This window comes from Chenopodium album, chromosome 15, assembly GCF_948465745.1.
Source record: "Chenopodium album chromosome 15, dcCheAlbu1.1, whole genome shotgun sequence".
Lineage (NCBI taxonomy): Eukaryota > Viridiplantae > Streptophyta > Magnoliopsida > Caryophyllales > Amaranthaceae > Chenopodium > Chenopodium album.
The window spans coordinates 31,265,206-31,289,814 of record NC_137848.1 but is presented as its reverse complement, the minus strand read 5'-3'; the positions used below and the strand labels follow the sequence as shown (position 1 = coordinate 31,289,814).

Genomic DNA, 24,609 nt, shown 5'->3' with positions numbered 1-24,609 from the left:
CTAGTCCAAATTCTCAAGGGTTTGATTAACTTAGTAGATTTTATGCTTTGAAGGATATGAAGACTAGTAAGTTAATCAAATCATAATAATGATTGCCCTTGGACTAGGTGAATGTCAAATTATCCCTTATATATACGGCCGTTCTATTAGCTTTGTTTGAGATATCCTTTGACACTATCGCTCGGACACAACTCAAGAAATTTCAAGTAATATCTCAACTTGGAAATTTCTAGGCTAGGCTCGTACGCCTAGGCGTGCCCTTGCCCCCATTTGGGTAAAAGTACCTAAGGCAATTTTTATGGCCACCTGATGCTCATCCGTCCGACCGTGGTGAGGTCAGACGGTTTTATGGACCTTTCAGTCTTTATGTCCGAGTTGTTTAACTAAGGGATGCCCTTGTTAAACACTTACTCGACCGCTCTGATACGCCTTTTAGATGTCGAGCTGCTATGTTGCAAGCAGCGTCGTTATTATTTTCATTTGGCATTTCTACTTAATAAATAGTCATAAATAAATGGCAAAAATTTAAATAACAATGTTTGAATTTTCATTAATTTTGTCAAAATTACATTGTTGGGGTCGTACGGCTTTGATTACAATGCTTGATCATCTAGACCTAGTTGTATATACAACTTTTTTGGCTAAGTACAAAATTTTAAACATAATACTTTCTCAAGTTGTCCGTATTCCAAGTACATGGAATAGGACAGCCATCTAGGGCTTCGAGACGATAGGTACCATCTCGGACTTCCTCTTTGATTTGGTAGGGTCCTTCCCAGGTTGGGGTTAATTTCCCATCCTCATTGGCTCGGCCTACCGTTTCTATCTTCCATAGCATCAAGTCTCCATCTTCAACGGCCGCTTAGACACTTTGCGGTTATATGCCCTCGTCATTTTGATACGGTAAATTTCATGTCTAAGAGCCACATTGCCTCTTGCTTGTGGAAGGAAGTCTAGGGTGGTCTTCATGGCCTCCCAATTGGCTGTTTCATCGTATAGCATTACCGGAGAGTAGACTCGTACATCTCAATTGGGAGCACGGCTTTAGCACCATAGACCAGAAAGAATGGGGTTTCTCTTGTTGAACTTTTTGCAGTCGTACGTAGGACCATAGTACATTGACCAACTCGTCTGCCCATTTGCCGCCTGCTTTCTCAAGCTTGCACTTGATGCCGTTAGAGATCAGCTTGTCGTAAGCTTCTACTTGGCCGTTGGCCTGTGGGCATCCGATCAAGGCAAAATAGTGAGTGATGCCCTGGTCACTTAGCCAGTTTTTGAGTTGGCCCGTTTCAAATTGGGGTCCATTGTTGAATACCATTGACTGCGGCACACCATAGCGAGTGATGATATTTTTCCAAATAAAAGATGACACATCTGTCCATTTGAGCCTCGGACGACCTCAGCTTCAACCTATTTTATGAAATACTCTACGGCTACTAACACATACTGCCTCTGTTCGGATGCAGGAGTATACGACCCCAAGATGTCCATGCCCTATTTACAAAGGGGAGTGGACTACTTATGGCCGACAAACTATTTGTCGGGTAGTGGATTAAGGTTGCGAATCTTTGGCACTTACCCCATTTTTTCACCATTTCCATGGCGTCCGAATTCATACTCGGATAGTAGTACCCCAAGTGGGTAACTTTCTCAGCTAGGGCAAGTCCGCTTATATGCGATCCGCATTATCCTTGATGAAGGTCATCTAATACATCATGCCCCCTTTGTGGGGTGATGCATTTCAAGTATGGTTTTACAAAGGCTTTTTTGAATAACTCCCCGTTCTTCATTTCGAATCAGGGTGCCCTCCTCTTCATCAGCCAACTCTCTTTTGGATCGTCCAAGAGTGTTCCATCCTTTAAATAGGAGATCACTCCATTCATCTAGGTAGAACTTCTGTCAATAATTTGCATAGGCTCGACATCAATACTCCTCTTTGCCTTTACTTCCAAAAACACTAATCTAGGAGTATCACATGATGCCGAAGAGGCTAGCTTTGAGAGCGCGTCCGCTTGATGATTCTCTGAGCGGGGTACTTGTTGTAAAGTGAAATGCTTTAAGCTCTCGGCCTCATCTTTGACCATCTACAGATATTTCATCATAGCCGGCTCCCTGGCTTTATAATCACCATTAACTTGGCTGACTGTCAGCTGGGAGTCCAAACTAGCATCAACTTTTGTTGCCCCGGCCGCCTTACACATTCTAAGGCCGACTAGGAGGGCTTCATACTCGGCCTCGTTGTTAGAGGCTTGAAACTGAAATCTTATTGCATATTCAAACTTATCTCCTTCGGGAGACTGACAAATGATACCAACGCCATATTCGGTCGTTGTTGCACTTCCATCCACAAAAACTATCAAGATCTGATCCCCTGCCTGCTGCAAGTCCAACTGTGTCATTTCAGCCAAAAAATTAGCGAAGGCTTGCCCCTTAATTGCTTTTCTAGGCTCGAACGTGATATCAAAGCCTTTCAATTCTAAGGCCCATTTAAGCATTCGGCTACTAGCCTCCAATGTTGTGAACGGCTTCTTCAACTGTTGGTCCATGTAGACCATAATTGAATGAGCAAGGAAGTATAGCCTTAGTTTTTTCGATGCCATGAACAATGTCAACCCAAATTTCTCGATGGGTGGATACCTCAGTTCGGCATTGTGCAGGACATGGCTTATGAAATACACGGGGATCTGATGGCCGTCCCTCTCAAAAAGGAGGACAACAATTAAAGAGTGATCTGAGATTGCAAGATACATGTATAGCTTTTCGTCCTTGAGCAGACTAACGAGTCGAGGAAGTGTATGCAGATGGTTTTTCAATTGTACGAAGGCATCCTCGGCCTCCTCTGTCCACTCGAACATGGATTTTTTCTTGATTGTCTTAAAGGAATACCGACACTTATCCCCTGACCTTGACAGAAATCGTCCGAGTGCAGCTAAACAGCCGGTCAATCTTTGAACCTCTTTGATAGTTCTTGGCGATTTCATGTCTAAGACCGCTTGGATCTTTTCAAGATTGGCCTCAATTCCACGCTGATCGATCACAAAACCGAGAAATTTGCCGGAATTAACACCAAAGACACATTTCTTTGGATTTAACATCATCTTTATGCCGCCTGAGTCATCTATGTAGGCTTCCATGTTTCAGCCGATTTGATCTCTAAAGACCGTATTCACAAGTCTCTGAAAGGTAGTAGGGGCATTCTTCAAGTCGAATGGCATAACTTTGTAACAATATAGCCCTTGCTCGGTCACAAATGCTATTTTTTCTTGATCTTCCTCTCACAAAGGGATCTAGTGGAATTCGAAGTATGTGTCCATAAAGCTCATAAGGGCATGTTTGGCTGTTGAATCGACCAGCTGGCCGATTTTAGGCAAGGGGAAGCTATCCTTAGGACACGCCTTATTAAGGTCGGTATAGTCCACACACATTCTCCATGTTCCATTTGGCTTTTTCACAAGGACTACATTAGCTGCTATGCTTGGTCCTTCTTAATCGACTTACGCTTCTGGCCAACCTGGTATGTTTGGAGAGACCCTTCTTTGGAATTTCAGTCAGACGCTTGGCCATGTCTGCGCGTTGTTGGCTTCTCATCCAGCTGATTACATTCCTTAGCCATTTTTTGGTTATCATGAATGGAACAATCTTTCCGTCCGCCCGCTCAAACTTCATCAGCATCAGATGGGGGACAATTACTGCCTTAGCTATTGTTAAAGTAGGGCGGCCGAGGATAACATTATAGCCCGTAAGCTCTTTGACTATTAGGAAGCGGACAACCATGTCCCTCCTCTCCCTTCCTCCAAAACTGGACAGGCAAGTTTATTCGTTCGACCGGGTGGATAATACTCCCACCAAATCCAACAAGCGGATAGGAAATATCTTAGAGGGTATCTTCTAAAAACTTCAAGTTCTTTAGATATCCCAAGCTGATTATGTCGGACGAGCTGCCAGTGTCTACCAGCACTCGGTCGACCTTTAGGTTGGCAACCTTCATGATGAATACCATAGGATCATTGTGAGGGGATTTAATCTCGCCTCGGTCCGATTCATAAACCATCACTTAAGGGAAAGGCTCATCCTTCACCCCTTCAGCGTGCATCACTTTTTCGAACTTTCAAACATCTTGCTTAATTCCTTTCATGGTCGGGCCACTTGCAGCAAAGCCGCCTGATATGACGGCCACAAACCCTGAATCAGTGATGTTCCCATCCTCTTTTTCTTTATCATTTTTCTTCTCGAATTTGTTGTCTGTCCGAGTGTAAGTGAACTTTCACTTCATGACGTACGAGTTGAGCATGCCCTTCTCGGCCAGCTTATCTAGCAACATTTTCAAATTGTTGCAATCGTTCATGTCATGCCCCACATCTTTGTGGTAATGAGAGTACTTGTTCTTGTTTATGTACTAGGCAGAACCTCTCAACGGCTGAGGCTTCTCAAACTCGAACTTGTCCTTGATTTCCATCAAAATTAAATAACAATCCTTGTTGAATTCATACTGGGGTCCGTACATGTTGGCTTTCTTTGATTTTGTCTGTTAACAGTCGGCTACCCAAACCTCTTTTCTTTTGTTGCTTCCTTCTTTTTTCTTGCCGGCCGAGTCTTGGTGAGAAGATTTCTTCTTCTCAGCCCTCTTGGCCGGCACTTCCGCTTTTGTAAGCGAACAAAAATCAGATGCCTCAATGTAGGCTTCGGCTTCCCGCATAACACCTACGTATGTCCGAACCTTTTTTTTTTACTTAGTCAAACTTGAAACTATTATGCCTTAATCCCCGGAGAAATTCCGAGTAGGCCATTTCATCCGGCTCATTATGAATTTGGGCTTTTTCTTGATTGAACCTCTAGACGTACAAACACAACCCTTCGTTCTTTCCTTGGACAATTGTTACCAAGTTAAGGCTGGTCTTCCGAGGAGGTATGTTGTAGGAGAAATTTCCAACAAATAACAGATGGTGGGTAATGAAACAGTTGATGCACCCATCCGGAAGGCTATTAAACTAATCCTGCGCACTCCCTTAAGGGTGGCCGGGAAGCATCGACCCCATGTGGCATCATCCACACTTAGTAGATACATCAAATTCCTGTACGAGGTGACATGCTCTTCTAGGTTGCCCCTACCATCATAGACATCCAACTCTTCACCTTTGCTGGTTCAGGAGAGTTGAGAATTTCTTAAGAAAACGGAGACGGCTTGTCACCAAGATTTAACAAGCGCATTTTCCAATCAATGGGTTGAGGTTGTGCGGCCGGTCCGGCCAAGTAAGCTATCTGGTTGAATAGCTGGCCATAATGCCCGTACTGTCCGAAGACAGGGCAATTAGGCGGCAAAATTGCATTGAATTTCTGGGGCACTTGATACTAAAACGGTTGAATAACTGGGATTGGAGTTGGAGTACGGTGAGCTTGACTTCTGCTGGTCCTGGCCGAGCTGGTATTCTTGGAAAGGGTGTTGTTTGAAAAATCATCCGACATGGTTAGAGTAGAAGCGGTGTCCGAGTAGGCCATCAGTTCACGCTGCTTATACCGAATGTACTCCCTTGCATCCTTTCAACGCCGAGACGGCTCAGCTACTTCCTTCTAAGGCTGTTTGGAGTGCCCCCTAGCCGATTGCGTTATCTCGAGGAGCCTAGACATATTCGTCCGTGGCACTCTCGGTGAATGTTCATGTCGACGGAGTGGGGGATTCCCAGCATCTTCGGTGTTGGTCGCCTTGCTCTGAGCTTTCTTTTGAGTGCCCTCTTCTCCACTCTTGGGCGACGACCTAAAAGAAGAGGGCATCTTGCCTTCAAGCTCTCTTCGGAGCTTGCTTAAGGTGAGCTTGAGAGAACCAATAGTCAACGGAGGAACCTCAGCCTCATAGAATAAGGCGGTCAGAGGATCACTAGAATTGATCGTTGCAATCAAGGTCTCTACATGCCCGTCCTGACCAGGACCAAGATCGGTGTTAAGTGTCTAACCATCTAATGCCATAACAGACGAGTATCCCCACAGACGATGCCAAATGTTTCCGATATTTTTGTGATCTCCCCTGGGATACCGGTCGCGCTCTTTAGACAAACGGCTCGGACACCTGCAAAATAACGAATATTCCGTTTACCGGAATATTCGCCTCCGAGGTCAAGTTAGTAACCGGAAAACGAAAAGGCTAGAGAGAAAAGTAGAGAGAAGTTGGAGCTGTATTAATGCTCTATTAAATGTTATGTCACAATCCACCCCTCCCATCAATCCATCATAAATGATTGGGGTATTTATAGGGGTGGTGAATTGTGCCCTTAAGGGTTGTTGCCCTAGAATTACGTGATCTGATTGGCGGCGCAATCAGGTGTTGACACGTGTTCTGATAGGGGCGCCGTTTTGCGGCTTTCTCGGGATTTGGGCCTCCTGATGTAAGGAGGCCCTTTTCTCTCTTTTTTCAGGTGCTCTTTGTAAGGCTTGTACACGTGTCATCTTCCTATAGAGACACGTGTCGCCCTTCGATTGGGCCACGTGTCACTATTGGATTGGTCCACGTATTGGGGTTATTTTTACCCTAAACAAGAGCCATTTGAAATCAAATTCAATCGAAAACTCCGAGAAAGCCCAGAAATGAAAAAAAAAGTGAACCTTCATATAAAAGGTAAAATCTAATCGCAGAGCTGAACATCGAACTAATTAGAATTAGAACAAGAAAGAGAAAAGAACTTAGCAACCTCGTCGCCTAAACCGGAGAAATCGAAACACTGAGAAGAATCGAAGCCACATATATCGTCAAAGGGATGATCGGTGGCTTTGAGCTCATCGCTATCGTTGGTGAAGGACGTAATATTTTATCTCTCTAGGTTTCTCTCTCCTTGTTTTCCCTAAAAACTCTCAGCCTTTTTTCTAAGATGAGATGAGATGAGATGAGATAAGAAGAGAGAGAGAGAGAGTAAAGGAAGTCGTTGAGAGCAGCCAAACATCTGTACTCTCCATTACAGTTGTGAAACAAAATGCAATTGGCAAAAAAAGGGCAATTTCGAAAATCTATTAAAAGGAAGGGTGTCTATGTAATAACACCACAAGTTACTATTCATAAGCTACAATAATTTGGTTTGCATTTTCATAAGGGTTATAGATATACAAAACCTATAAACAAATACTTAGTAATTTATAAAAATATATTATTTTTTGATATTCAAGCGTTGATCGGACAAAAAACTAGTAAATTGAACTAAGCATGACTTTATGTACTTCCTCCTTTTTTTTTAGTTGCTACACTTTTATTTTCACGGTTTTCTAGACAATTTTTTAAGAGGACGGCGATAGAGAGATAAATAAGATGGACCCACCCACGTGGTTATGAGAGATAGAGAGAAAAGGATGTCAAAAAATGAAAAGTGTTGCAACTAAATAAAAATTTCCAAAATAAGAAAGTGTAACATCTAAAAAAAATAGAGGAAGTATTTAACGCCTATTCACTTCAGCTTAATTTTAATTCAATTCATTTCACTTCACTTCAATTTCAATTAGTTCAATTCAATCCAGCTCCTAATTTCTCTAGTAAATTTGAAGGGACACTAAAATAAACTCAAAAAAAAAAAAAAAAAAACAATATACACATTTAAAAAAAAAAAAAAAACTCAAAGAAGAGCAGAAAGCAGAAATCAATCGATCAAAAATGGCGAAACTACTTGAAATGGGAACGAAGATCATCTGCGTTGGTCGTAACTATGCGAACCATGCGAAAGAACTCGGCAACCCAATTCCAAAGGAACCAGTCCTTTTTATGAAACCCACATCCTCTTACTTGCCTAATGGTGGAACCATTCAAATCCCACCTTCAATGGAACACCTTCACTATGAAGCTGAACTTGCTGTTGTCATTTCCAAGAAAGCTCGCGATGTTCCCGAATCTTCTGCTATGGATTTTATTGCAGGTTCTTTGCTCATCCCCATTTTTCCATTTTGTTTTCGGAATTATGTAGTTCGGGTTATAAAAACAATAATTGTTGGTAGATGTGAATTGGGAAGTAGAGTAATTGTGTGATATAGATTAAATAGATTAGAAATTTTAAAAAAAATAAAATGAATTTGGGTTTTTGTACTTAGAATAGCAGAAAGATGAATTTGATTGAATTGGGATGATTCGACTTTTTAATGCTTTTATGATTGGAGTTTTTGTCGTTGGATAGTCATTTAGCGTAATTGTGTGATATAGAAGAAATAGATTAGAAATTTGAAAAAATAAATAAATAAATAAATAAACGAATTTGGGTTTTTGTACTTAGAATAGCAGAAAGATGAATTTGATTGAATTGGGATAGTTCAATTTGCTAATGCTTTTATGATTGAAGGTTCTGTCCTTGGATAGTCATTTAATTTTTTGCCGAAATAAAGGGGATTGTTTTTCGGGTATTGATGAGATGTGCACAATTTGTAAGTTTGTTGATTGCTTTTGGTATATGGTACTGGATAAATTGTGAGGTGAAGCTGCCTGTACGTGGTGAGGTAAGCTAGTTAGTGAGGTTAGACGTCGTCTTCGTAGCAGCATAGTAGGGAGCTGAAATGAAGTTTAAGTGTGCAACTCAAGCTGATCCAGGGTGAGTTTGATGTATGGTACTCACTCTACTCCCAAATTAAGGTCACATTTTTCTTTTACGCGCGTTTTTAGGAAGGGGAATCGATATATAAATAAGAATGTTAGTTTCAACTTGACTGTTCCAAAACCCAAATTATCAAGATTATCCTTTTTGGCAAAGGATATAATCCGTGCATTAGCATAGATAACTTCAAAAATATAATGATTGTGGGTTTTGGCTGATTAAAGATCAATCAATCAATCATAGTCTTAATCCCATAAGTGTGGTTTGGTTGATTAAAGGTAAATGCATTAAAAAAAACCTGATAATTGGTTTTGATTAATTAAAAATAGATAAAGGTACAGTGAGATTTTTTTTTTGGTGACATGATTTTTGGGTGAAATAATACTTTTTTTTTTGGGCTGAGGGATTATCATCTTTTATGGATAATAATAGTATTTTTGCATATTGCAATTGGTTTTATTTGAATACCTATTTTTACGAGCTCACATTGGATGGTTGATAATTGCCGTACTTTGTCCAGCATTTAGATAAGCATTGTAAACTGTTTACTCATGAGAGGAATTTCTGAATAGTATTTATATGTTTCTTTCTCAAGAGGAAACTTAAATCACCTCCCTGACTTTTTAAGCTGAGTTCTAATTTCCTGTCATGTAAAAAGCCTTTCAACTAGACACTGACTTAAACTGACTACCTGAGTACCACTATGTAACATTTTGACCTATCTATATGGCGCCTTTGGAAGATCCTTATCGGTGGTTGTTCTTGCTGCATGTGCCGACATGTTTCCTTCTATGACACTGTGAAATGAAAAGGATAAAGATAGTATATTTTCGAAACTTGTGATATAATGGTTTTGGGGGCTAACCATATGGTCTTTGGACTGCTTACAATATTAATATCTATCAATAGTTTGATATAAATAGGCTTGTAAAGAACATATCTGGCAGATTGGACCTACTATTGATTATCACTGAGCTTTAAGAGAATGTTGTTAAAATATGCTTCAAAAGAATTAGTAAATGTTTGATTCACTTAGTTACTAGAATATCTCCTAAGTCTAATAGCAATAAGTTAGTTGTGCTTAATAGTATGTTAGTCTTCCTTATTTCTAAGGAAAAATGAAAATAAATAATGCTATCTTTACCCCATCTTGTTAAAACAATCCCACCTTTCATTTATCCCAAAATAATCACACCTTTGACCCCCATCTTCTTTTAACAATCCCTAACCTGTTTCATTAAGTTGGTAACCGGTTATATTAGGTTGTTTGCCACGTGTCAAATTTTTAATGGTCTATTTTACTTTTATATTATTAAAAATCAAAAAATAAATGAAAATAAAATTCACTTTACCCCTTGAATTCCTCGTCCCCTTTCCCCGGCACCCTATCCCATCCACCATCCCCATCACTGGCAGATCTCAGTTCCGTCCTCGCCTCAGCCCCTACCAGACCAACCAATCAAACGAAAGCCTTGGAAATTACTTAATCTTCTCTTTCCTTTGCAATTTCTTGGAAATTTTACTCCTCAAAAAAGAATGATCCTAGAGAAGAAGAAGATGAGCAAACCAAAACCACTATACGTCCCCTTCTTCTTTTCCTTAGTTCTTTTCTTTCACTTTCTCTTACCTGTGTGATGTTTGTGGCTTTAATTTCCCTTCTTCTTTTCCTTAGTTCTTTTCTTTCACTTTCTCTTACCTGTGTGATGTTTGTGGCTTTAATTTTCTGCCTTTTTTGGTTTTAAATTGGTCAAATTAGGTGGGGTTTGGGATGGCATCGGCGTTTTTAGCGAGGATGAGAGAGAATGACGGGAAGCAAAACAAGGGGAAGGGGTTTCGTAGGTGGTTGCAGCTGGGGTGGTTGTGGTGTTTGGTGAGGCAAGAGGTGAAGCATAAAGGTCAGTTTGGGGGTTTTGAAAATTGGGAATCGGATAAGGGGACGGTGGCTGTTTGGGGAAGAATAGCAAGGCCGAATTCGAGATTCGGCGGGGGAGGGGGGGGGGTTCTGACTTCTAAGTGGGGTGGGGATGGTGGTTGCTCTATGGTGGCGACGGTGGGGTAGTGGCGATGTCTGTAGTACTGAGGTGGTGGTTGAGGATAAGAGAGAGATTTAAGAAAAATGCAAAAAAAAAACCTGGAAAACAAGTTGTAGGTCACAAGGACCGTTTAAAGAAGATGAGTGTCAATGATGAGATTATTTTGAGATAAATGAAAGGTGGGATTGTTTAAAGAAGATGGGGTAAAGGTGGGACTATTTATTTTCATTTTTCTTATTTCTAGTTAGGATTGCTTAGTCAAATTAGCTATTTTTAATTAGAGGAAGTGGGGACACTAAGAGTGGCAACGTGCACTAAGGCATGTACCTAATAGCACTACTCCACTTTAGTTACTATACTTTAGGAACTTTGGCGTATTTTGTAGCCTATTTTAAGGCACTTTCTATTAGTTCATTTAAATTTGAATTCAATAATATAATTATCAATGTTTTTCTTTTGTATTCCCATTCTTAGTTCCAACAAAGATCTCGTGAGGCCTAAAAATATTGTTCGAGTATTCATCCTTTTTCTCTCAGTGGCATCAATCATCTTTGCTCTTTCCATTTCCACATTTAAAGGAGAAAATTATAATACATGGGCTATCAAAATAAAATCATAGTTGAAAGCTATGAGTTTATGGGAAGCAATTGAGAGTGATGTTGATCCAACCCCTCTTCCATAAAATCCAACATTAGCCCAGTCAAAAAACACGATGAAGAAGCGGAAAGAAATGCAAAGGACCTTTCGTGTATTCATTCGGTCGTGTCAGATGGAATTTTTTACAATTGCCATAACTTGTGAATCACTAAAGGAGGCATGGGATATGCTAAAGGAAGAGTTTGAGGGCAATGCACAAACAAAATTGATGCATGTTTTGAACCTCAAACGATAATTTGATTTGCAAAGGATGAAGAAGAGTGAAGTATAAAAAAATATGACTAAACTAATTACCATTGTTAATCAAATTAGATTACTTTGGTGAAACATTCTCCAATGAGAGAGTGGTTGATATGATTTTAGTGAGCGATCTTGAAAAATATGAGTCAAAAATTTTCCTCACTTGAAGACTCCAAAGATCTATTCAAAATAACCCTAGTAGATTTAGTCAATACCCTTAGTGCCTCAGACCAAATGAGATCAATGAGGAAGGAAGAAAATGGAGGAAAAAAAAAAGGGAGCTTTATTAGCTAAATCTTCATTCTCAAAAGGGAAAAGTAGTGAGGTAAAATGCAACAATTGTCAAAAGATTGGTCATGAGCAAAAGGGTTGTTGGCATAAGGTAAAGCTAAAATGTTACAAATGTTAAAATTTTGGGCATATGCCTAGGAATTGTAGGTTTCAAAGTGATGGGAAAGAAGGCATGGCACAAGTGGCCGTGGAAGTAAATTTGTTCAAGAATGGTGAATGATAATGTGCACCATGGAGATGAGTGCTCCAAAATCCAAAAAGTATATGTTGGTGAGATGTGCATTAATAAGTAAAAATTTGAAGGTGGTGAGACATGCATCAAAAATTTGAAGATAAGTGCTTCATAATATTTACTAATTTTGAAGCAAAGGGGTGTGTTAAAATATGTTTCAAAAGAATTAGTCCATGGTTGATTCTTTTAGTTACTAGAATATCTCGTAAGTATTATAAGTTAGTTGTGCTTAGTAGTATGTTAGGCTTCCTTAGTTTTAGTTAGGATTGGTTAGTCAAATTAGTTATTATTAATTAGTGGAAGTGGGAGCACTAAGGGTGGTAGCATGCACTAAGCCACGTACCTAGTAGTATTGCTCCACTTTAGATCCTTAGTTGCTCTTCTTTTGGAACTTCGGTGTAACTTGTAGCCTATTTAAAGGCACTTCCTTTTAGTTCATTTGAACGAGAATGCATTAATGTAATTTCCAAAGCTTTTTTATTTTTATTTTGCATTCTTAGTTCTAACAAATGTTTCATATTCTACGGCAATGGGAAAAGAATTATTCCTATAAGTGAAGAAAAGCATAACGAATGAGCAATGAGCCACACCAAGCATAAATTAATCAATCCCTCTTGGAACTTATTTATTTATCTTTTTTAAAAAAATAATATCAAACATTACTTTATTTTCTTCATGGATGTGTAAAAACATATGAAAATAATACTTCCGTTGTGTGGGTGGATCCTGAACTAGTCATACACATTTATCAGGACTTATATAAGTATACTTTGTTTCTTATAGGCATCATGTGAAGCTATTGGGTTCTTGATCTTTTTTAATATTTGGGTTAAGGTATGGTTGGGGCCTCTGCGAACTTCCTCTCATAGGTCTTTCTTTCCTTCTACCCCCTCCTCCATCCCCCTCTTTGGGCTCATATGCCTTTGAGGACTTAAAAAACCGACCTACATGTTACTTCCGTCATCCCTTATGTCTGCCCCATAGCTTACATTTCACTTTTCTATGAGTTGAGCAAAGGTTGTGCAAATAGGGTTTTTTTTTTTTTTTTTTTTGTATATTTCCTACATTAATTAATAGAGTACAGTGGAGAGACAAGTAGGGTGTAGACACCTACTTTTGGCCTCTTGTCCCGACATGAAGTGCAATGATGTTACAAAAATCCGTTCTTCATGCTAGATCAAATTTGAAGTGTTTATGGACTATGAAATGCATTATGAAGTTAAAACCCATATTTGAGACAAAGTTATCTTAGAGCTTTGTCCGATTACTAATTAGGCCTAAAACGTGCTCATACATGTTTAAACTTGATTAGTAACGGACCCAAATGCGTCAAATGCAATGATTGGATCCAATGGATCTTACATTGTTAAAAAACCGAGTCAATCAGATGAACCAACCTTCAAATTTCTATATAAGGCCAATACAGATAAATAGCCCTTTCAAAGAGCTTTCCAACGGTATATTATAAGCCCAATTCCGAGTTAAAACGAACAAATTATGATCAAAACACTAAACCGAGCCCTAAAACCGGCACCCTTGCACTCCAACAGCCATATCTTTTGATCCATAACATATTTTAACCTAATTCCAACGGCATTGGAAAGAAGACATTCAGAGCTTTCCAGTGATATCTCACACGCCTTAATCCAACTTCGCAATCAAAAGTTATAGAAGTTTTAAAAACCCGTTTTCGTATAAGGCAAACCGCACGGAGCGCAACTCAGTAAGTTTGAATATGCGCTGAGATTTCAATTCCAAGCCTCTAACAACGAGGCTGAGTATGAAGCTCTCCTGGCCGGCCTTAGAATGTGTAAGGCGGAAGGAGCAACAAAGATTGATATGAGCTTGGATTCCCAGCTAATTGTTAGCCAAGTGAATGGAGACTATGAGGCTAGGGAGCCGGCTATGATGAAGTATTTGAAAATGGTTAAAGAAGAGGCCGAGAGCCTAGAGCATTTTACTCTGCAGCAAGTTCCCCGTTCGTCCAATCATCAAGCGGACGCCCTCTCCAAATTAGCATCCTCGGCATCATGTGATACTCCCAGATCGATGTTTTTTGAAGTGAAGGAAAAGAGGAGTATTGATGCCAAGCCAGTACAGACCATTGATAGAAGCTCAACTTGGATGGACGACATTATTTCCTATCTTAGGGATGAATTACTTCCGGCTGATCCGAAAGAGAGTTGGTTGATGAAAAAGAGAGCGGCCTGGTTCGGGATGAAGAACGGGGAGTTATTCAAAAAAGCCTTTGTGAAACCTTACCTGAAATGTATTACCCCAGAGAGGGGGCATGATGTGCTAGACAACCTCCACCAAAGACATTACGGTTCGCATATTAGAGGACGAGCCTTAGCCGAGAAGGCCACCCACCTAGGGTATTATTGGCCGAGCTTAAACATAGACGTCATGCAGATGGTGAAGAAATGTGACAAATGCCAGAAGTTTGCAACCCTAATTCATCGCCCGCCCAACAGTCTGTCGGCCATAAATAGTCCGCCCCCCTTTGCAAAATAGGGCATGGACATCTTGGGTCCGTATACGCCAGCGTCAGGACAAAGGCGGTATGTGTTAGTATTATTCGACTACTTCACAAAGTGGGTTGAAGCCGAGGCCGTCCGAGGAATTACTCGCTATAGAAAAATATAGTTGACGGACGTGTCAGCTTTCATTTGGAAAAATATAATTACTCGCTATGGAGTGCCCCAGTCAATGGTGTTCGATAATGGACCCCAATTCAAAACATGCCAGCTCAAAGAATGGTTGGGAGACCAGGGCATCACTCATTGTTTTGCCTCGGTCGGCCGACCACAAGCCAACGCCCAAGTTGAGGCCTATAACAAGTTAATCTCTAATGGCATCAAGCGCAAGCTTGAAAATGCTGGCGGCCTGTGGGCAGATGAGCTGGTTAATGTGTTATGGTCCATATGAACAACGACAAAAAAGTTCCACATGAGAGACCCCATTCTATTTGGTCTATGGTGCCGAAGCAGTATCCTTAATTGAAATGTACGAGCCTACCCTTCGGGTGATGTTATATGATGAATCGGCCAATTGGGAGGCCATGAAGACCGCTCTGGACTTCCTTCCAAAAGCCAGGGGCTGTAGACACCAAATTTTGATCCTACTTTTGTAATTGTAACTATTAATTATCTTTTATTATTATAGTTATCGTTTTTTGCAAATAATTATTATTATTTTGCTAAATATATTTTATAAACTTAATGACGTTTGTTTTATTAGTTAAAACGAAGAAAACAAGTAATAATGATTTTTATTTATAATTTCCAAAATACATGTTACAATTTGTACATCTAAACTACTAAATTACAAAATATAGAAGTACAACTAACACTACATGTATTTTTACCCTACTCCACCGAAGTAATTTTCGGGCTTTACTTGTGGATTAACAAGTAAATTAATACAACCATTAGGAGGACCACTAGCCCCATAATGTACATGAAGTACACCCTTATCATCCTCATGTCTTCCTCAAAGGTGAAGACAGGCTGATGTTCCTGGTTTTCTTGAAACATGGTGGCTGAGTTTAATGGTGTTTTTTTTGTTTGGTTTTTTCGGGTAAGGAGGAAGATGGAAGAAGATAAGAATTAAGTGGTGAGTGAAGATTTTGGATAAGGGTAATTTCTTTTTATAGTAAAATGTGAGTATTTTAGACCGTATTTTTATACGTATATGTATAATAATTGTATAGTATAAAGTACAATATTTTTTGTCTCGCCAGGGGAATGTGTCATTTTCTTTATAAACAAGCGTTGTTTACTCCTTTAGAGTATAATAAGTATATTCGTATGTTCACTTAGACTGCTAGAGTAAGTTTTATTCTTTTTATTTTATCTAGTGATTTTTGCGATTTGTGCACTACTCTATTATATGACCAGTTTACCTAAGCTATAAAGTCCACTACTCTACAGACTCATGCCCAATCAATATAGGAAAATGACAAACATCCCCACACCTAAATGGGTACTATATGTTGTAGTGCTAAAGGGACCTCCTTTTATGTATGCTTGTTATAATGTCTTTGTCTTTTTGTCCCGCAGTTAATACTTGATCCGATAAATATAAGTTCGGACCAAACCCATCGATATTTATCTAAGGATAATTGAGTATTATATGGACGAGAGTAAACGGGAAATATTTGTGAATACAACGCGCAGTAATGAAGTATGTATGAATAGTAAAGACAGCTGAAAATTCAGATCGTGTATTGAGTTTCTGTGAATGATGTTGCATGATTATCTTCACTTTTGGTATCTTACCTCTGTTCGTTCTCCACATACTTAATGGCTCTGACATTCCCTTTTTTTTTTTTTTTTTTTTTTTTTTTTTTTTTTTTTTTGTTCTTCAAGCATTCTGTATTGCTTATTCAGTCTAGTTAGTGTATTCTTCTGTCAATTTTTGATGTACAATCGCCAATAGTGAATTAACGTTACCTTTTTTTTAATCCCCCGCGGTTAATATTGTATCCAATAAATTTCAATTTGGATCAATTGTATCAATATTTATCTGACGCTAATAGGGACAGCTGGATTTCATACGCGTCATATATTGCATTTCACTATGCAAACACTATTTAACACTATTCCAAATAGTAATTTCCGTTACGTTAATTTACGTTGCCGACGTGAATTTGGTCTTCTGTTTTATTTGTTTTCCTGTTGTTTTGATCTAGTTTTGTATATTTTATCTTTTTTTTTACGACTATGATAAATATAAATTTGTGTTTTAGTAGAGTAAAGCAAGATAAGGGTTCACCTTTTCTTAAGGTCATTTGGTCAAGGGAATATAGTTTACTCTTGACTACCTGAAATTTATGTCATATGACTTAATATTGTATGATTTTACATGGTGTATTTTCACTTTGACCATGTCAATCTTATGATTTTATATGATTTACCTTACTTTATACTTTTAGTAAGGGTTATTATTTGTAATGCTCGTACTTTTAAGGTTTTGCCGTATGTTTAGATGTTCTTGGGTAAATTTATATGTACTATCTAATAAGGGCAGGGGTTATTGTTTTTACTTTTTTTTTATATAAGCTCTTAAATACCAATCCTATTAATATTGTAACCTAATGTCTTTGTGTAACTTTCAGAGCTGACATCTCAGTGCTAATATTTATTTTATAAGTGTTGTTTTAATACCTTGGTAAGTATAATAGTCACTAAATAAATTTAGGCACTCTGCTATCGTATACCATGTGAGTATTACTGAGTTGTGACATAACTTGATCATATATATTTTCTTTTTTTTAATACCATGGCATTTTAGAGCCTTTTTATTATGTGAATATTAGAGTTGATTTTATTACGGTTTTCTTTATTTTATCAGTTTAAGTGTTGCAAAACAGATTAAGTAAGTTTGTTACATATAAAACGAAAGAATTGAATATCAAGATTCTCATTATTACCAAAATCTTGATATTTACCAAAATAATCCTTGTTTTTTAATTTATTTACTTTTTTTTATTTACAAATTAATCTCTTTATTTTCCTATAAATCCCTAATTTTCAAGTTTAGGACACACCAAAAATTCCTACAAATTCTCTCTCTAAAAATTCTCTCTTAATAATTTTCTCCTCTAATCTTTGATTTAGTTAAAATCTCTCTAATTTATCTTTATTCTTAAATTTTTAGCTTATTAAAAGCATCTTATAATTAAGTTGATATTGTTATTTTTATTTAAGAGTTGTTATCATCTTTAATTCTTATAAAAAAAAAACGCAAAAATATTTCAAGTTCAAGCATTATTATTTTTTATTATCCTCATTAAAAAATATTAGTAAGTCTATATTAAAAACCAAAAAAAAAAGGGGTTTGTTTCTCAAGATTTAGCTTTATTTTTCAAGTTTATTTTCTCTAATAAAAAATCAAAAAAAGTTCTTTAGCTTTATTTTTGCATTAATTTCCTTTAATATCTCAAAACTCCAAAAAAAAAAAAAAATCACTTAGTCTCTTTTATTGCACTTTAATTAAGGAGTGATCATCTTTTCATCCTTGATAAGTAAGAAGGGTTATCTAAAAAATTGCTACATCTAGTTCAAGGTATTATCTTTATTACTTTCTTAATTTCCTTAATTATTATTATTATTATTATGCTAACTAATGTGTTTGTTTTCATGTGATGTTACCAATAGGGGTAATGACGATATTAGGTGCTAAATTAGCCCTAAATCTCTCATTACTCCACATTAGAAAGCCAAGCCTATTGGTGAGGTGATAGGTTACAAAGAGGGGGGTTAATTGCATTTTGCATTGCATCTCTTTATAATGCATTTTAAATATGAAAGGTTAATACATTCATGTGACTGCCTAATATTTATTTTAAAGAATGATTTATTTCTTAAAGTGAACTTAAAGACCTAAGGAATTAAGAGTTTAAGCAAAGGTCGTTCAAGAGTAAATATTTAGAACTTTTCAAAGATGGCCTGTGAAACAACCCTTACAACCGGAATCAGTTCCATTTATTTAGCTAAAGTGCTAGAACTTTTCAAGAACTTTCCAACCATATCTCACAATAATTTTTTCGATTTTTCTATGATTTTTAATAATTTTTTTAGTTCTAGATATCAAAGAGATGAAATATGCACGTTTTTCTCTTAATTGCTTTTTAAAAATTGTATCAATTTATTTTTAAAGAACTAATGGTGGTATGAAACCTATATTACACTATATTATATATATACTTATTAACTCATGGAGTTTTAATTAAAATGTGTTTAATCTAATTTTAAAAATGACTTTAGAAATAAGAGTTTTAACCAGCCTTAATTCTAAGTGTTATTTTAAGAATCTTTTATTTTATTTTAAGATGACTTCAGAAATAAAGTTTTAACAAACATTATTTTCTTTTATAATTTTCGAACCTTTTTATTTCAAACTCTTTTGTGACACAAGAATGAATCATAACTTTGCTTGTTTATTTCTAATAATTAATGATAGTTAATATAAGGTTATGACCTTATTTCCAAACATGAGGTTAAGATTAATTATTTAGTTGTATAAGGTTGTAACAATTGTCCATCTCCATAAAAATAAGCTTATATCCCGTCATAATTACCCGATGGATTAATTGGCAATCGAATATGATTAAGTAGTTTATTGTTCCCTTTTATTTGGAGGTAAGGCCTTGACAGGTGACGTGTTTTACTTGGTCAATTCCATTAAGCCTAAACACATAACCCTTAAAACCTTACAAAATTACCCTTGAGTGATTTTAAACCCAAAGTGAGATTATATAGTGAACCCTTACATTTTCACTCCAAAAAATACCTTGATCCACTTAAAAGTCGTCAATCGGGATGCATTTGTTGAATTGTCTTATTCAAAAGACATTTTTGGTGATCACCAATCGGGGTGATTTTCCTCAACCAAGGTGGTTCATTTTACTTTTATGAGTGAATCCGTCAAAGATCACTAAAATCCCACTTACAAAAATGACATTTATGTCAATAACCCAAATTAAAAACCCAATGGAATTGGTTATTTAAAACATGGCATATGTCCGAACTAAGAAGGTTTTGATCCGTGAGTGAATTCTAAATATCGCTATGATCGGTTAACAACGCAATAGTAAGAGCCCGTTCCTTAGAACAAAATGGAAGACGAGTTCCAGAGTTAACAGTTGATTTTTTTTTATTGACTGTTTTAAAATCCGTCCTTATTCGGATAAAAATAAGGTGGTGACTCTAAGTCTTTAATTATAAGTCTTATTAGAAACTTAAGTGGAACCTTTTATAGACTAATCTTTGTCCACTAAAAACCAGGTACCACAGTCTGGCGACTCCACTGGGGACTTTCTTTTTATATAAAATGTGTAGTGGTTTAAACCTGAATTTGCGTTGTTAATTTGTGTAAGTGTTCTCATGTGGTCATTCATCATTCATCAACTGTCATGAGCATAAGCATTTTTTTTCTCTTTTTTAGGCCGACACCTCTGCCTATTGGTAAGGTCGGATTTAGACAACAAAATTAATGAATTAAGGGCGTAAACCTACATCCGTGCGTTATTGCAATCGACTCTGTTAGGAACGTCCACCCTCGGTGTTCACAGTTGGAAGTGATACGAGGCCACTTGGTTAATAATTTCCTCAAAATGGATTGACCTTTAGATTAAGAAACATGTGCATCAATACATGCATGGAGTTTCCACGGTCATTTTTGTTAATGATTAGTTTTTTTTTGTGAAACTTTTTTTTAGAAAGCTTATTTATGGACCCAATTGACTAAGAGTTATCCTTAGACCTTCCTTCATAGGATCCCAAGAGAGTTTAACTTTCTAAGACTAACAAACACCACATGTGGTGCATTTTAAGCAATGCCAAAATCTCCCTTTAAAATCTTTTCAACTTAAAGAATGGTTTAATCATTATCGATGGTTTAATATATGAATTAATGTTCTTTTCAAAGGAAAGTCTTACACCCCTCAATACCTTGAAGGTTTGCTTAACCATGTTCTTAAATATTGCAGTTCACTTGTTGTTTAGAGACTGAGAGATGGATACAGGAGCACAAATGTGTAGTGGAGGAAGCCGTTGGGGTTCTATTCGCCAGATTTACTCTAAGAGGTGTGAATCACTAAGTTCTATATATCATCGGTTAAAGTTACAAGGTTTCCTCAAGTCAAAACACAATAACTACACTATGCCGTCTCCTGGGGCTGATATGGGAAAGTATTGTAACTATTGTCATGACTACGGACACAATACAAATGTTTGTAGTGATCTGAGACATGGACCTTTTTACAACGGAATCGTGCACGGTAGTATGTAAAGCATGGGCATCATGGATCTTGGACAAAGAAGATAACCCTTTCTATGTTGCTAAATGGAAAGCTGTTTGGGAGAAGCGACTTTTGACCGGGGAAATAAATGCATGGTAGTTAAAGTTATCTCTGTAAAAGTTTTTTTTGTGAACTACGAGCGACTTGATCCCTAAAAAAAAAAAAAAAAAAAAAAAAAAAAAAAAAAAACTGAAATTAAAAAAAAATGAAAAAAAATATCATGTAACAGGGTACGTAGGCAGCTCGCTTTGAGTGCAGTCGCAAAAATTAAAAAGTTGGTTTCCTTATTGTGTCGAACTACGATAGGCCTGATTTCCTAAATTACATTACACTCACACTAGTGGAAAAATAGCTATCCGTAACGGGCAAAAATAGCCTATCCGTAACGGGCAACGGGCGTTACGTATGCTGCCGTTACGGATAGGCTATGTTATTCGTAACGGGCGCTGCCCGTTACGAATAACGGGTTATTCGTAACGGGAAGTTTGACCGCCCGTTACAAATAACGGGTTATTCGTAACGGGCAGTCAAAATGCCCGTTACGAATACAATTGAACCCAAATTAAAAAAAAAATGCAGCAGGTGATACCTGCTAGTCTGCTATCCTGATAATCTGCTATGATGCCAAATTTTAATTACTATTATCAATAATAATAATAAATGTAAAATTGAATTAATTATAAAATCAAATATACAACTTTCACAAATGTCCAAATTGACTTTACAACAACTCTCAACATGAGTCAAAAGCTACTAAATAAATAATACTCTGTAATACAACATGAAAATTTAAACAAGTTTTATATTCCATATAGTAGACTAAGAACTTGAAAAATCTTGTAGAATTGTATACTGTCTTAATTTGTTTCCGTTAAGATCAGTTACATGGAAAACTGCAGAACACAAAATTAAAAACAGGGTTAAAATTTTAATTACAATAATTAATGAAAATGGGTATCTTAAAATCCTCAAAAAAATAAATTTAATTACTCACCATCCATGAACCATCTGGCATCGGAAGAAATATAAGCTTTCTTAATAGAATCCCATGTTTTCTAGCACTATCAACCTACCAAAAATTAAATTAAATCAAATTAATTATTATCAAAAAATTAACTAAATAAAAACCCAGAAAATATTTTAATTACAGAAGGTTAATTATAATTACCTTAACAAGGGTGGAATTAGGACAAACAACATTGTCAATTGCAACTCTGTAGAAAAAAATCACATTAAGGGTTAGATTATCAGAAAATTAAAAAATTAACAATTAATTTTATTTATTTTTTGATAACAGCTTTGAAATTCAAAATTTTTTGAAGGTGTCAACGGGAAAAGTCGGTGGCCGGTCGCTTTTTTTTTTTCTGAGAATTTTAAAAGATGGCGAGCTTCTGGAAAATAACCGAAAATCTTAAAGAAGAAGCAACCAAAAAAGTCTAAAATTTGTATAACAATAAAAATGATCATCAAACAAAACATTTTGAAAATAAATTGATAAATTTCCCAGAATTAATATCTAAAAAAATAGAAATAGATTGATAAATTCCTGAAAATTTAAAAACAAAATGATAAGAAGAAGAACAAACCTGGGAGTATCTAAGCGCAAAAGAAGCTTCTCGAATTCATTCAAACAAGCAGGCCACTCCATAACCAAAAAATGATAATCTCTCTCCTTAAAACGACGTCGTTGATAGAATGAAACCCAGAAAAATAGGAGAACGTCAAGTGCGCTTCAATTGCTTGGACCGACGAAATTCAATTTGAAACAAAGATCTGTAGAGCAAAATCAATAAACCCTCCGATCTAAAAATCATCAAAACCCCCAATTTCACCATTTTTTCTCTCTCCTCGTCCCATATCGCCATTTTTCTCGCCTTGTTTCATCACCAATTGAATGGGAAAGATTGATGGAGGAGAGGAGAGGAGAGGAGAGGAGAGAGAGTGACAGTGTGAAATGAGAGAAAAGAGGTGAATGACGGCTAGGTAAACCCTAATAAAAAGCCAAAGCCAAGTAATGGGCTCTTCTTATCATTTGGGCCACGCTCAAGCAGTTGTATCGGGCTCAATATGCCCGTTACTTGTAATATAATATCCGTAACGGGCAAATGATGACGGTTACAACTAAATAAGTATTCGTAACGGGTAATATTTTGCCCGTTACGAATAACTAAGTATTCGTAACGGACACTTTTTGCCCGTTACGAATAACTAAGTATTCGTAACGGACACTATTTTGCCCGTTACGAATATATTTAATGTAACGGGCATAGCTTTTCCCGTTACAAATAGCCTGTTACGAATGAGATTTTTTCCACTAGTGTCAGCACATTTCCGCACTCAGGAATACGTAGGCAACCTTCGGGCCCGGCCACTAACAGTTTGTTATTGTTGCAGGTTTCCCTTAATTATTTATTTATTTATTTATTTTTCTTTCCTTCATCATGAGGTGGAAAATAAACGGAAAAGAACATTAATTCATATTTACATAGTGATACAACCATAACAGTGAATATAAAAAATACATAATGCAAAAGTCAAAAAGGCCCTAGCTGAATCTCAGGAGACGGTGGAGCTTCGAACACCTCTGTTTGACCCCAAGTAAACCCTTGGCAATGATCAACCATAAGGCAGACTCCTCGAAGCATGTCTTGAGGGGAATGTCGAATACTAACTTCCCAACCACGAGAGCGCATTAGGAGTAGTATGTCACATAACTTTTGCTCGGTATTTGCTGGGTAGACATCAAGCCTAGTCAGAGATGAGATGAAGCGGTTAACGTCCATCACTACTTCTAATTGTTTCACCTCTAGAGAGCGAGCCTTTTGCAACCCATTTTGCAATAAACAGAGCGAGAAAAAGGAAAAGCTAGGTCCTCTAAGCCTTGAACCAAAACCAAACTTCCAAACATGCCCGGGTTCTCGCAATATATACCCACCTCTACATCCATCTGAGCCATCCGATAAGGCTGCTAGAGATAGAGTATGAGGATCTTCTTGTGACCAAGGAGTAGTCGACAATGCCCTAGTTAATCTATCTATTATTATGAAGAGACTCCTTTGACCTATTGACCATAAAGTCTCAGGAGACGAGATACGTAACGCCTATGACGCAGAGGTAGTTTTTGAAGAAAATTCTCCTTAGATTCTCGATAGTTTGAAGGACCACCCATCATCATTGTTAAGTGATTACAGGTTATGAAATCTGATATACCCAACCAAGGATGATTAACTGAGCTTTGGGGCGGGCCTCTCCTTTGGCGTAAGGAAGTCCCAGAGTAAATACTGCGAGGGGTATTGTAAGCCGATATGGCTTATTATCCTTCAGACAATCGAGTGAGTGAAAAGAAACATGTGTCACTCCATAGGAATAGAGTTGATGGGAGATAATTATGCCCTGCAAGAATACAAGACTTCGTTACGTCTATGTTTTCAGAGACCTCCTTGCCGATTGACAAATTAGAGATGAGTAGGACCAAACAAGTAGGAATATAGGTTTTGTGTAATAGGGAGATATTATGTAATATTTAACTTGTACAGTACCCGCGAGCATCCCAAAACAGTAACCTGAGAGACGAGTACATAGGAAGATTAAAAGGGAAATGTGATGGTAGCTTTGGACTCTCTACGAGTTGGCTAGCAAAAGGGAGGTTTTGTTGGTTTATATTAGCTATGATAGGGTAAAACGAGTCTTCAGAAAAACGTAGGAATAGAGACATAGCTAGCACCATTGTATCTGCCACAAATAAGGAGAGTGACTCTGGAGAGCTATTTATCTCGAATACCTGGGGTGGACCAGTCA

At 37.3% G+C, this 24,609-nt stretch overlaps 1 protein-coding gene and 1 long non-coding RNA gene across 2 annotated transcripts; one reads left to right on the top strand and one right to left on the bottom strand.

Moving 5' to 3' along the window:
• The first annotated feature begins 7,588 nt into the window (after window positions 1–7,588).
• LOC145582137 (oxaloacetate tautomerase FAHD1, mitochondrial-like) lies at window positions 7,589–20,956 on the top strand. The gene is made up of 2 exons (XM_081639156.1): window positions 7,589–7,886; window positions 20,500–20,956. Exons 1-2 carry the CDS (start codon window positions 7,628–7,630, stop codon window positions 20,520–20,522), a joined length of 282 nt encoding a protein of 93 aa, XP_081495282.1. The 5' UTR covers window positions 7,589–7,627; the 3' UTR covers window positions 20,523–20,956.
• Window positions 20,957–21,459: 503 nt separating this feature from the next.
• On the bottom strand, window positions 21,460–22,704 carry LOC145582136 (uncharacterized). The gene is made up of 4 exons (XR_014099785.1): window positions 22,398–22,704; window positions 21,980–22,025; window positions 21,806–21,880; window positions 21,460–21,704 (listed from the first exon to the last, which is right to left on the bottom strand). It is a non-coding gene; the product is annotated as an uncharacterized LOC145582136 (long non-coding RNA).
• Between the last annotated feature and the right edge of the window lie 1,905 nt (window positions 22,705–24,609).

Bases quoted from the DNA above. Each gene is read 5' to 3' on its own strand.
- LOC145582137 (XM_081639156.1), top strand. From the start codon at position 7,628: ATGGCGAAACTACTTGAAATGGGAACGAAGATCATCTGCGTTGGTCGT. The intron at 7,887-20,499 runs GTTCTTTGCTCA...TAAATATTGCAG, and splicing joins TGCTATGGATTTTATTGCAG to TTCACTTGTTGTTTAGAGAC.